Source organism: Ylistrum balloti, unplaced genomic scaffold, assembly GCF_031769215.1.
Source record: "Ylistrum balloti isolate Yb309-2 unplaced genomic scaffold, AGI_CSIRO_Ybal_v1 Utg369898, whole genome shotgun sequence".
NCBI classification, from domain to species: domain Eukaryota; kingdom Metazoa; phylum Mollusca; class Bivalvia; order Pectinida; family Pectinidae; genus Ylistrum; species Ylistrum balloti.
The window spans coordinates 137,059-150,885 of NW_026782027.1; the positions used below are offsets into that span (position 1 = coordinate 137,059).

A 13,827-nucleotide genomic window follows, 5' to 3' on the forward strand; every position below is an offset into this window, starting at 1 on the left:
GAAACTATCGGCACTCACAACTGGATTAAAGATTACGTAGATGAATGTATAAACCAACTTAAATCTATCATTTATCTTTCTTGTTAGAATATTGACAAATATGTTAATAACGAATATTATTTTTTTGTAGATATCAGGGAACATGATGGCCATTTTGAAAGTTGAAATTTCACTTTAGTGGGATATAAGTGTAGGTGACACTCCCGTTATACTAATAAAACAAGTGTTAACATTTTATTTCAGTTCACTTTACAATACTTCAATCCAAAACAGAATTTCCCCTTTGCGCGTTTTATTCCTAAGTATAAGTAGATGTGTTGACCTATATGTAACCACGAAATCAAGTGTCTGCGAAATAATGATGTTTGAGAAAAGAAATCAGCATCTAAAACATACGTAATTTTAGAGTATTTTTTATTTCAGAGTATGTATCTACAAGTATTTGGTCATATCCTAAGTACTTATACATATTCTGGTTTGGTGACGTGTCAACATTTTTCATGTTATTTTGTTGTGTTGCTATGTCTCTTTTTTGTGTTTAGTGCCGTGTTCCACCAAGCAATTCACCCAACGTTTTCATACTGTCAAAAATAGACAGGATGGAAGATGACAAGCTTCTGGAATGGTTCAGGCTAATATGAGACAGGTAAATAATTTTTATCTGTTTTTAAGTTTTAATGTCAGCCATTTGTCGTTTCTCGTTTAGTGCAGGGTCTAAACCGGGCGTAATGACAAGGTATGAAGCCAGTCGATCAAATGTGGGGCTATCTCTGACAAAAGGTAAATGCATGGGTTCCAAAGTGCCAAACACCTGGGAAATCATGGGCTACATTGATTCATGATTGTCAGAGGTTTCTTCAAAAAACATCTGAGCGAAGCATAGTGGCTTTATCAAATGTTTACTTGTGATACCCAATAGAACTCTTTAATTAGTTCATCTTCTTGAACAAGTATCGATTTATACGAGACAGTGAAACATAATTCTAGATTTTTAGAATGCTTTTTGTTTGTGCACGTCCTTTTAAAATGATATAACACTTTTTGTTCTATGTATATCTTTTCCTATCGACTGTGCATACTTTCGTTAGATGCTAAAAACACTCCTATAAATCCTGTTGGGTTGTCATAGAATCTTTTTCGTTAATACTTAGAACAAAATAAAGCCCAATCTAAGACATGGCCCTAACGTTTGGCCAAACGAATATAAGGATGAAAATGTTCTAGATAGTTTGTGCTTGTTTTACCCAAATAAATTAGAAATTGAATACTAGAAAATATCATCGGTCAAAATACTACACCAACTGGCGATTTGTTCCTGATGACGTCATGGTAAGAAACATCAGATAACGCGTTTGATACACATTTTTTATTTGTGAATCAAATATATGAAAGTGCAAAGCATTGCAAAAGAAAAAAACCATATCGTCCATTGCACAACAACCGCCGTCCATGGCCCATAGTTCTGTTACATCAACCGCTGCCCGTCGTTAGTTGTTCACGGTTCACTTACACTAACCGCCAATGTATTTATTGATAAAAGTTCCTGTCTTCATGTCAGGAGACGCTGCTGGAAGAGATGAAACAGATTAACAGGACAAAGAACATATGTACCGTTCTATCAAATTAATTTGAAATCAGACTACAAATAATGAAAAAAATGTTACGATATTCATGAGGCAATTTTCATTTAAAAATGTAAAGTACAGCATATATTTTTTGAAAACCAAGTGTTCTAGCATTTCATGAACATGAAATATGCTATGATGAACCATTAGATATTTGTGTTTCCATGTTTAGATATAGAGTTTTATCGATGAGTCGAGTGGCAATATTTGTGTTAGTCCATGCTTTTCTCTTTAGTGTATGGATTTGTATAACGGGGAACATCATTTACTTCCAACACCTCGACAACATTCATCTGGAAAACATACGTGCTATGATAATGCAGTTGGCTGTTATATACATCCCTCCAATCTGTTTGCATGTTTTTGACGATATACCAGAGATACGGTATCCCGTCAGTGAATTCAATAAGGTATCTAAGAACGAGGCTGGACTAGGGCTTACTGTAGTGATGTCATTGTTGTCTGTCGCATCGTTTTGGCTCGTACCTGAAAGAATAAAATTACATGAAACCAAAACAGTATGACTTTCTTGATTATCCCAAAATAGCAATATTGAACTTCCTTCTGTAGCGTACAAAACAATATTCACCCACTAGCTACATCTTTCTCTCGAATAAGTAACAATATTCTTTCAGAAGCTACTGATTTCTGTCGAGTACATAAAAACATCATCTTCCTAGGTACATGTGGTGTATATACCAATATCCTCTCACCACTTACTTCCTTCTATCGAGTTCATAACATCCTCTCACGTGTTTCTCCCTCTTGTCGAGTGCATAACCTCATCTCACAAGCTATTCCCCTCTGTCGAGTATATAATCCCCTCTCACAAGTATTCCCTTCTGTCGAGTAAATAACATACTCTCACGAGCTACTCCCTTTTGTCGAGTACATAACCTCATCTCACAAGATATTCCCTTCTGTCGAGTACATAACATCCTCTCACAAGTTATTCCCTTCTGTCGAGTAAATAACATACTCTCACGAGCTACTCCCTTCTGTCGAGTACATAACCCCCTCTCACAAGTTATTCTCTTCTGTCGAGTTCATAACATACTCTCACAAGTGTTCCCTTCTGTCGAGTACATAATATTCCCTCACAGGTTATTCCCTTCTGTCGAGTAAATAACATACTCTCACGAGCTGCTCCCTTTTGTCAAGTGCATAACCTCATCTCACAAGTTATTCCCTTCTGTCGAGTACATAACATACTCTCACAAGTGTTCCCTTCTGTCGAGTACATAATATCCCCTCACAAGTTATTCCCTTTTTGTCGAGTACATAACATCCTCTCACAAGCTACTCCCTTTGTTCGAGTACATAACATATGTATGTACATAAGATATATTTTGAAAATATCATCTATTACATTAATATAGATGATTATTTTCCTCACTAAAGAATACCGATAAGTTATAGAGAGATATGTGGGTTTGTATAATACAAAGTGTAAAGAAAGTGTTAGATTTCTGGTCGAAGGTGATTCTTTCAGGGTTTGGGTGGGTTAAATAGAGGCAAGTGTTCATATCCAAGTAAAGTGTAGGGTGTCGGCTCTTATTGATTACATCCAAGACACACAACTGAACAGTACAAGCATTACACATTAAGAATAAATTACAGTAGACTCATCTGTTTCGTCCTTCTAGGGACTCGCCAGTGATGCTAAGGGCTTGAAGGGTAAAACAAAGGAGGTGACAGGAAAATCAAATTTGTCGAAAAAACTTGTCAAAACCCGATGGGAAAGTTCAAAAGCCCCTAAATTCAATATAATTTACTGTTGAATGTTTTCCAACTAAAGCCGACTCCATGTGTATGTATTAAAATGCAACATCCAAATTGCGGCAAACCTCGGGGATTAAAAATTCGAAAGCAATGGTTACCAACGAAATAACACATTTTAATATTTCAAATATAATGAAAATGTTCAAATTTCATATGACGACGATTTGTATTTAATTATTTATTGAATCTTATTCCATTAATCGTATATCCATTTGAAATAGAAACCTTTGTCCATTTCATTACAACTTGCCTATGATGGTGATCTATATCTATTTATTTATTTATCTATATATCTATTTCGTATATCCATTTGCAATAGAAAACGTACCTTTGTCCATTTCATTACAACTTGCCATGATGGTGATTTATTTCTTCATTTATTCATTCGATTAATCGTGTCTCCATTTCCGATATCAAACATAGCTTTATCCACATCATTTTTTTATCGGCCTCGTCAAATTATATATATAACATATACAACACCACCAATACGTCGACATTTGATTTATATTACTACTATCAATGGATAAAATCATGCTTTCAAGAAAAGGACAACATAATTAAAGCCAGACGGATCGTTAAGGAGTCAGTACACCCTTACTTCTCTTAGTAACACCATATCTAAATTTCTACCTCAGTACGCATTGAGTTCCTCGACAAATATCGTTTTAATTACCAAACTTCCTTTCGTGCCTTCTGTGCATAACTTAGATCACATTTATGATTTTCACGGAATAGTTTGTTGTCGCCATATACCATGTTTGCAATTTCAAACGTAACATATAGCATGCATTTTATAATTCAAATTCTGATTGATGTATTACTTGCAAACACATTTTGAATTTAGAAAACGTTTGCAATGTGTTCTTTTACAAACAATGGTAACTGACTGTTCATCTAATGACCGACTGGATTCTTTCGGTACTGTCGTTTTACACGGAAAACCACTTAGCATTTCCCTTCTAATGGTTTGTACTGTGCTGGATGTATGTCTGTTCTCATTTGTTTGTTTATAAATATGGAATGATAAAAAACATGACTTACCAAAGACGAGTGTTACACTGAGGACAACCAAGACAACCGCAGTAAGTACTCTCTTTGTGTGTTCCATTGTCGTTTGAGAATCAACTGTGCAGCAACAGGAACCATTACAATATATGTACCCGGAGGACAGCAGCATCATCACGCGGGCAGCCACGGGATACAGCGCTTTTCGGTCTTAATCCGCCATTTCACGCCTCTGCTTAGCGTTGTGTACCGTGTTACAGTATCACTTAAAGGTTACACAAGCGGTCCAATTCGATATGTCAAGGCACCACATGATTCCACATGTTCACATTAGTGCGCTCGTATTTCTCTATACGATGGTGTTTATCATCAGCCCGATCACGACTTTTTCCAACGTGTTTCAGCGTTAGCGTTGTGTAACTATCACAGTTCTTGACTCTACCTTGCAAACTCATTACTTTATTTTTTTATCTATTTAAGTTATATCTTTATTTATTTTACAGTTTATTTTATTAGTGCCTACCATGAGAGACAGTTCAGGAAAACCACTCTGATAAACTTTTGCAGTGTATGAACTCAGAAAAGTCAGATTACTTACATGATTCAGAATCGTAATTACCTCTAGATCACTGTTTGGCTTGGAACAGGTTTTGACAAGTTGTGAGTTTAGGCATGTGGACAGTGTATCGCCTATTTCTCTTCTTGGATAGAAAAGGAGCAGATGCATGATCTACATATATACAAAGTATAAAGCTCGTGTTATACAACCCCCACATTCTCTCTCTCTCTCTCTCTCTCTCTCTCTCTCTCTCTCTCTCTCTCTCTCTCTCTCTCTCTCTCTCTCTCTTGTAACTTGTAATTGATTCATTGTTCTTATATCTTATACATTATATGTAATGTGTGTGTATTAATATGTTTGGAAAGGGCTTTATATAAGCTGTATCCAATCCTATTGCTACGCGTGTGCAATAAAATACGTTTAAATCAAACAGTTGCTATTCACTTGTCTGTCTTTTGTACAATATTTTCTAAGCTCATTAGTTTGCCAGATTAATTATTCCATTCTGATCAACCTTGTCCAAATTTGAGAACTTGACATTAATTACGTGGATAGGCCAAAAATGCATCGCTGTTCGTCCCGATAAAGCAGAAGACACTTAGCCTTCATGAACACCTGGTCTTATATTCCTCGACTTTTTCAATAAATCCCGTATAAATGTTTCTTTTGTTTCTACTTTGTTTCATCGTTTTTTGTTTTTTTGGGGTTTTTTTTTTTTTTTTTTTGTTTTTTGTTTTGTTTTTTTTTTATCTAAATTAAGATTTTATTAACAAATCTCTATTTTTATTGTTAAAATTTCTTAAACCGTAAACATTTCCGACATGCCATCAATAAATCCAAAAATAAACCAATGACATGAATATGCGAATGAGCAACAAGTTATGTCACATAATGAATCAGATTTTGAGCCTGAAAACATAGAAAATGAATTACTTCCGTGACAATAATATCTTGATTATTATTAAGCATATCATACTAGGATTGACATCGAATACATCAGGTTAATAACAGTTGATCAAGCAGTTTGTGAAAAACTGTTGCCACTGAAACAATCTGATATGTCAAATCATAAAGAATGTCCCCCAATTTCGTTTCATTTGTCTTAGAACATTTTCGCTTACAATGGATATTTCTAACCTGCCTTTGAATTACCGGGGTCAGACAGATTAAATGGTATCATATGTTATAAATCTGAAATACAAGGCAACAGCGGGCACAATGACAGCGAATAATGAGGCAATGAGATATGGGGTTTTATACGTAGGGATTAAGCTGATATACATGTATGAAGGATTAAGTCTATACTCACCGGGTTTTCGTTTCTATGGTGATATAAATCTGTTTCCTTGTTAAATTACATGTTATATCTATACTTTTAAAGTTATACCTGTGTATGCTAATGATCTCATTGTGAAATGTTCTATTTCTTTGTGACATGCTAAGTTTGATATAATTTATGTTTGTCGCCGGTGAAGTAGAAGACACTTACTCTTCCGGCACACCTAGATTCATACTCTGTCCATGTTTTATCTAATTTGAGTTTGGGTTATGGTTTTGTTAAAATGTCGGTAGTTTTCTTGATTTGCTTACGGACTTAATGCGAAATGTTTGCTGCTGTAAATCACTTAATTTGGCTTTGGATTTATTTTCGGGTTAATACTCGAGGAGAGTCAATCGCGAATTCAAATCCCTTGAAATTATGTACATATATATCTGACAACCCGGTTACTGATATATATCTAATAGTCCATCATTTGCGTATTCGCCAAATATAAAGATTTACAGTACCTGCTTCATGGCATTAAATCGAGAATTCATAGATTATAAATACATATTTCTTGTAGTTTTTATTATCTGTTGTAACTTATCTTTGTAGGGATATTTTGGGATAGCATTTTATCAACAGAGTTTTGTAGATTCGCTTAAACTGAAGCATTTCTTCTTTTCGTTTTTAGATATGTGTTTATTTATTTGCTTATTTGGTTTGCAACAACAAAGGATAACATAAACGATGAAGGTAGAGGTATCAATTTTATCTTGACTTTTTATGACACGTTTGGACTTGCATCAGTAAAAACAAATGCGTATTTTAAATGTTCATTTCATGTACAAAACAATCGTCTCTCTCCTCATAAAAAACACATTTCTTATTCTTGGAAAGAGTATTGTTATCAAAACATAAACCGTGCCTTACAACATCAAATACAACAAGAAAATGACATTGAGACGCGACAGGGTTTTTGTTAACAGTGCCAATAAGTGACAATAAATGTGAACGAAACAGTTTCTCAAAACTGCATCAAAGTATTTTAATGATATATTTGTCAAGAAATCAAGAAAATAAAAATGATATAAATTTATAATGATCATGATGAAGGCATGCAACAAGGTCTAGCATATGATTTGCTAGTACATGTTCATGGTCTGTATTCCTTTGACAGTACGTTTGAATTAGCTTTGCTGGATTTTATGGGGTTATTTGTCAACAGCCTATTGAAATATTGTTCGTTTCCAGAAATACTATAACATGGAAAATATCAGAAATATCACTCCATGGAATCACTTCATTAATAATTTAACAATTACCGACACCGTCAACATTTAGATAAGATAAAGGCAGAAGTGTTCCGAAGCTTTGCGCCATTTGACAATTTCAAACTATTGGCCTGAGCAGTCAACCTTGAATGCAATAGGCTATGTATAATATTTGCATCCTATCTTTCATGTCTTGGCTTGGTTGTTGACGACACTCTATTGGTTGAAATTACATCAAACTTCATTGGTTTAATCATTCATTCCGTTTTTGTGCACCACTAAAATTGAACATATTTCAAATGTTCAGGAACAATATTGTTTCCAGTCTCCCGTGAACAGAAAATGGTGGTTACAAATGACAGTGAATGTCTCAATGTTTCATCCATGCCCTACCCCTAAAAGAGGTTTGCAGCTATATCCTGTTCTTTTGTTGAACCGCTCAAGGATCTTTAACTCTTTATTGTACATCTGTTCCCATTGGTCCTTCGTCTCATGGTCGTAGCCAATCAAATGACACATTCCATGAAGAATCATCACCTACGTGTAAAACACAACACTCCATTAAATTCAGATTTAGTATCTAAAATATTAATGTTTCGATAATATCTTTTCTCAATTTCATACGTCATTTGTCTTAGAATAAAGGTACATAATTAACAACCCATCACGTGTAAAAACTTATGTTTAGGATATAATTCCAAGCGTTCACTAAAGTGTTCAAAACTCTTGTTTGCATGAGCATCATTTTTTGAGCGCCATGTAAATAAGTGTATATTTTTCTCATCCATAATGGCTACATCCATTTTACTATATATATTATCTGATATCCTGTTATAGTGTTATCTAATCTTAACCAGGTTGGTCGGTCAAAACACAAAATATGATACTTCCATATTTTACGCCTACTAACTAACATACATCTTACATTTAGTGTCTCCTCCAATTGTTCCCCGTGAAACACGGCGTGTTCGTGTATATAAGGGATTCCCAACATCAGGTCACCCAATATTCTACTATCCGGGTCAGTGATCTCGGGCAAAGGTTTTCCCGGCTCCATATCCTGCGAATATAGAATATCTAACGCTGCAATATGTAAAATACACATCAAATGCACTCATGTACATCGCCATATGTCCAAAGATCTTCTGATTTATACCCGTGCGTTCCCCAATACATATATATGTACATATCTATGTGAGAACTAATAACTTGTAAGAGTTTAGCCTTCGGGAATATTGAAAATACAGTTAAGTTAATAAAACGATCTTTAAGGTTTCGTAAATTATATTTCTAAATTCATTTTTTTTTTTAATATTTTGATATTGTCATTTCGCAATTCTGAAGTTCTTTCTAAACAAGTACAAGATAAAATCGATGATAAGAATTTATGATTGAAATAGATTCATCGATGATGTTTTTTTAAAAAGCATTTATTAACTAGTATTGTATAATCAAATCTGGACGTATTCAATATAATCCTTTCTGCTATAAATACTGTCACACTGACTGCCACTTACAGTATTTGTGTACACACTCTACGTTCCTTGGCATTGCTACGGTAGTGTGTCATTTGGAACACGCGGATTTTCATGTACTCCAGTTAGAGATTCGCATGTAAACCAATACAAATATTCAATGTAATCCTATATATATATATATATTGTAACGTTTATGTACAACCCAGTTATAACCACGTACTTACCTCGATAAGTGGGAAAGCTAAAACATCGGTTGTTCCTTCGACTCCTCTGTAAGTCAGATTCGCCTCTGCTATGTAATCGTTTTCAACGCATTGGATACCCAGATGGAAGCTGGTCAACTCCATCAAGCGTCGCAAATAACGGACGTCTCTCTCCATACGTCTCAGGTCTAATCTGACTGACCTCTGAAGGTTTTGGATAACAACAGACATCTCGTTCACAGTTAAAAAATAAACATGTGGTCCGTAAAGCGAAAGTAGGGTTTACACATTCGGAGCTCCTTTTGGTTTTTGTATAAACATCATATCAATTGTCTAAATTTAGAGCCGGACAACAGTCGGAAAAAATAAACTGTTAAAAATGATAGTAATAGTAATGAATTAATCAAAAGACATGCTAAGATATATATCAGGACGAAATTAATCCATTGACAAATTTTGTATTTTTTTTATCTAAATTATTTGATTTTCATTTGTAAAAGTTCACTAAGTGCATGCATATCATAGGAAAATTTATAAAACAGGAAATAACTTTTGAAATTAGGATACATAGCACGTAGGGAAAAATGCTCATCATATAAAACCATGTGTTGATAAAAACGGAACATGATGTATATGCACATTTCATACGATGCACATAATGCACCGAGAACCTGGAAGAAAGTACATCTAGTATTTAGACGAATGTCACTTAACAATTATATCTGCATATAAAAATGTTCAGAGATCTTGGAAGGATGTTTTGTATGACACATAGCAGTTATATCTGTATATAGAAATAGCTGAGTAAACACGCCTGTGTTTTTATATAAATAGCCTTGATATCGCAGTTTTATCACGGAAAATGACACATTGATATAACGTCACTATACAAACGCACATAGCCGCTATAACACACAGATATTTGACGCATTGCGATGATCAACACTAGAGGTTCTAGGATAGCATGTGTGTATTCTTTGAGGGTAATGATAATATTAATACATCGCCATTCTGTTATATATTGTTTATCCTGTAATTACAATAATTTGACCATTAAATGACCAGTCAAAATCCGGTTAGTGTACGTACATGTACATATACAGGTCAATAGTACCTTTCTGAATACAGTGTTGTAGGTCGAAATATAATTAATCAAAAATGCACAAAAGTCAAAACGGGACATAATCTAGACGAAGAGCGCACAAATAACAATATTCTGGTAATATATTTCTCTCTACTTCAGCACAAATAAAAACAAAACACACGCACAAGAACTGTACATACAAATATATGTCCGCACTTCATTTACACCATTAACGTATTATGAGACCATTCAACTACAGTGCTTACATCCGGATGTTACACACTCTACAATATTACGGCATTTTGTCATTTGCCGAAATTCCATTATATCAATATTGGCAATGTGAAGGGAATTTTTCACTCATGGGTTCCATTTTGTTTCGGTCCACATGATGATTTAAGGAGTGAGGATGGCAAATGTCGACAGAGGTTGAAACTGCTTATCATCACCCCACAAATTATATAATCGACTGAAATGTGCCATAGATAGATAAATTGATATTCTTTATTTCCTCATTCATTTGAGATTACAAACAATTTAACATAGTGCAGTGCATAGAATTATAGTATGTGACAAAAGAATGACCTTAATATTTAAAGATGAAAGTAAAGTTTTTATTTCCCAGTTGAATATTTCGTCAGTTCATGATTTAAGTGTTACGATATCATTTCATTCATTTTCATGTACATTTGCGATGCATTTCATCATATCAGTCCAATGATTGTTCGATATATCAATGTCACATGAACGTTTTCCTAGAATAAGTTCTGTTTATTGTCGTTCACTCATTTCCGAGAATTTTACATAGTCTTTTACCTGTAGGAAATAAACAATTATTTCTATAATCAAATATCTTTCAGCGAACAGGATGTGACATTCTATGATAAAATGTACAGCTATGTCAGCGACAGTTTTACCACACAGTTTACAAACAACAGGATCAGCTTCGGAGACAAACGATAGATATATTAGTTCAGATAATATCCATGTGTCCTTCACATTAAGCTTGGACAATCTCCACAGCGGATGTATACCTAATTTTACATGAACATTTAAGAAAAATTTTAGGCTATCCTTTATTGCCAGAGTTTCCCCTCATTTCAGCTCTTCTTTCGTCTATATAATTCGTTTCACAATTTTTTTCCATGAAGATTTTAACGGAATTTCGTCTTCCGGGTGATATAATCTAAAGAATGTTTCCATATTGTAGTTTTTCATAATTTTTTAAATGTCCGGTATGAAACCTAGATATTTGTCTTTGTTGTATGAATAAGTGTTTTCCACAGAAATAGATCGTCTCCTAAACAAAGCTTATTCCAAAGAAGCGGTTTTGCTTTATGGATATCTCGGCTTATTTCTTGTAATCCCAAGGAAGAGATTGTTACAGCATTCGGAGACCGTGTATCAAAACCTTGAATACGTCGCGCCGTTGAAAAATTTCCATGTCATTCAACGTAGTATTGGAAAAGTTACTCCACAATTCACATCCCAAAAGAACAAAAAAAAAAAAAAAAAAAACAACAAGATCAGGGAAATTGTTTTGTTGGACACAGTTCTTTTTTGTAAAAAAAAACTCCACATGTCTATAATACTGCTAATTCAATTTCGCTCACAGAATACCCAATTTTTAACATAACTGCGTTTGCTTTACGGATTCGTCTCGAAAATGACATCACTAAAAATCTAATTTTCACACATGTTGACATGTTTTTAAAGCGTTTATATTTTAAGATAAAGGGACGAGCTTTATTTAAATCATTTTTTTATACTGACCGAAAGAGCAAAAAAAACAAACAAACAAATAAACTATGACATAGATTGACTTGAATTATTACTTCTCCGGACTAGGTCAAAGCCTGTGACTCAGACTACGTAGACATGTACCTGTCAATCAGTGGTCAGTTACTGGTCACTCATTAAACACTTATTGGTCATCTGTTGGGCAGCCGATGGTCAATCATTGTGTCCTAATACTGATTATTTATTGTGTATTGGAAAGCCTATTGTTAGCAGCACGCGTTCACGCACATGGCGTCCACATGACGACGTTTTTGGTAAACAAGGAAACAGTAATAATGCTTTCCTAACGAATTTACTGTCATTTACACATTTTACATCGTACATACAGGAATCTTCATGTATATCTACAAAAGTGTCAGAATATAACACGAATGAGAACGTCATTTCATATCGTCGTAATACCCCAACAATACGAGGAAATTCTCTTCTGGAACAAATCATGTTATAAGACATTGTATACATGTAATATTTCAAAAAGAAATTAGCAATTGGAAGTGTAACGTTTTTGTTCGTTATTTTTTTCCTGGATGAAAACGAGGCAGCAAAACATTCCGTCCGTTTTTATTTTTTCCTTTGTCTTTCGTTTCTTTGTTTGTTTCTTTATTTCTTATACAGTCAAACTTCGGTATTTCGAACTTCAAGGGACCAAGTCAAAAAGTTCGATATAGCAGGACTTCGATATGTGAATATTGATTTAAATTTCATAGAATGAACATTTTACTCGGATGTATATGTGCATTACGCATTACATATACATGTATAAAAACCATGGCCTTTACCGAAATAAATATGGTAAAATTATTATAGTTATATAGTAAAAAAAATTCGGGACTTTTTAAAAAGTTCGAAATACCGAGAAATTCGAAATATTGAAGTTCGAAATACCGAAGTTTGACTAGTTTTTTTTTATTGCTTTCTAACATACCTTATAGCATGTAGCAATGAAATATGCCGCTTTACATGTAGTATTTTACTTACACAAAACTCTGGCTAAACAAAAAAGGAAAACCTTCAATTCATCTCCAACACGAAACCAGCATGTCAGATAAAAGATCTACTAATTACATATATAGTGCATGTGTCGTTGTTTCATGCAACAGACATGCACAGTCATATTGGATTTTTATTTACAGGTCTGCACCTGTAATCATTGCCGATAATGAGTCTATCAAACAGATGCTTTGTCATAACAATTCGTAATTAGTTAATAATACAAAGATCTGATGTCTTGGACGGAGTAATTTACATGTAACATGAATACTCCCGTAATTATAGATTCTGCTGACAAGTAATGCATGTACGTCTATTGCAACGCGCCTCAGGGGGTAATGACGATTGATTGAACAGCCATAAAACCTGTCGGGGAGGTGTTCGTACATTGCACTGCGTCATATGACGAGTTCCCGACAAAAAGAATAAAGCTTTTATGTTCGTTTATAATAATTACTCCGCAAATAAATACTTTCTGTATATTTTGGGGATAATTCCATACAATTTTAAGACAATTTATTTATTTTTTGCTCATATAAATATGTGTGTTACTTGTTCTGTTTTGCTGAAAGAAGCCAAATTACAGGTGTGTAAGAACTTAAATACATCAAATCGTTTTCTTACAACTGATTTATTGACATTTCCCCTAAGGTGCCCCTTGGCTGTGTATTAGTGAGTAATACCAGCCGATATATATAAAAGATGGAGATGTCTTATTCTTCAGTGCTTAGAAGTATTCGAGCATACCGACAGAAGCAGATTA

The 13,827-nt window shown here is 34.2% G+C and overlaps 2 protein-coding genes across 2 annotated transcripts; both read right to left on the reverse strand.

Moving 5' to 3' along the window:
- Positions 1-1,411: 1,411 nt before the first annotated feature.
- LOC132546612 (uncharacterized) lies at positions 1,412-4,518 on the reverse strand. Its single transcript, XM_060210335.1, has 3 exons — positions 4,452-4,518; positions 1,932-2,111; positions 1,412-1,567 (listed from the first exon to the last, which is right to left on the reverse strand). Exons 1-3 carry the CDS (start codon positions 4,516-4,518, stop codon positions 1,512-1,514), a joined length of 303 nt encoding a protein of 100 aa, XP_060066318.1. The 3' UTR covers positions 1,412-1,511.
- A 2,686-nt stretch (positions 4,519-7,204) lies between these two features.
- On the reverse strand, positions 7,205-9,421 carry LOC132546631 (endoribonuclease YbeY-like). Its single transcript, XM_060210352.1, has 3 exons — positions 9,212-9,421; positions 8,435-8,569; positions 7,205-8,046 (listed from the first exon to the last, which is right to left on the reverse strand). Exons 1-3 carry the CDS (start codon positions 9,419-9,421, stop codon positions 7,888-7,890), a joined length of 504 nt encoding a protein of 167 aa, XP_060066335.1. The 3' UTR covers positions 7,205-7,887.
- Positions 9,422-13,827: the final 4,406 nt, after the last annotated feature.

Bases quoted from the DNA above. Each gene is read 5' to 3' on its own strand.
- LOC132546612 (XM_060210335.1), bottom strand. From the start codon at position 4,518: ATGGAACACACAAAGAGAGTACTTACTGCGGTTGTCTTGGTTGTCCTC. The intron at 2,112-4,451 runs GTAAGTCATGTT...TTATTCTTTCAG, and splicing joins CAGTGTAACACTCGTCTTTG to GTACGAGCCAAAACGATGCG. The intron at 1,568-1,931 runs GTATGTTTTCCA...CATCTCTTCCAG, and splicing joins CAACTGCATTATCATAGCAC to CAGCGTCTCCTGACATGAAG.
- LOC132546631 (XM_060210352.1), bottom strand. From the start codon at position 9,421: ATGTCTGTTGTTATCCAAAACCTTCAGAGGTCAGTCAGATTAGACCTG. The intron at 8,570-9,211 runs GTAAGTACGTGG...CTATATTCGCAG, and splicing joins TAGCTTTCCCACTTATCGAG to GATATGGAGCCGGGAAAACC. The intron at 8,047-8,434 runs GTAAGATGTATG...TTTTACACGTAG, and splicing joins AATTGGAGGAGACACTAAAT to GTGATGATTCTTCATGGAAT.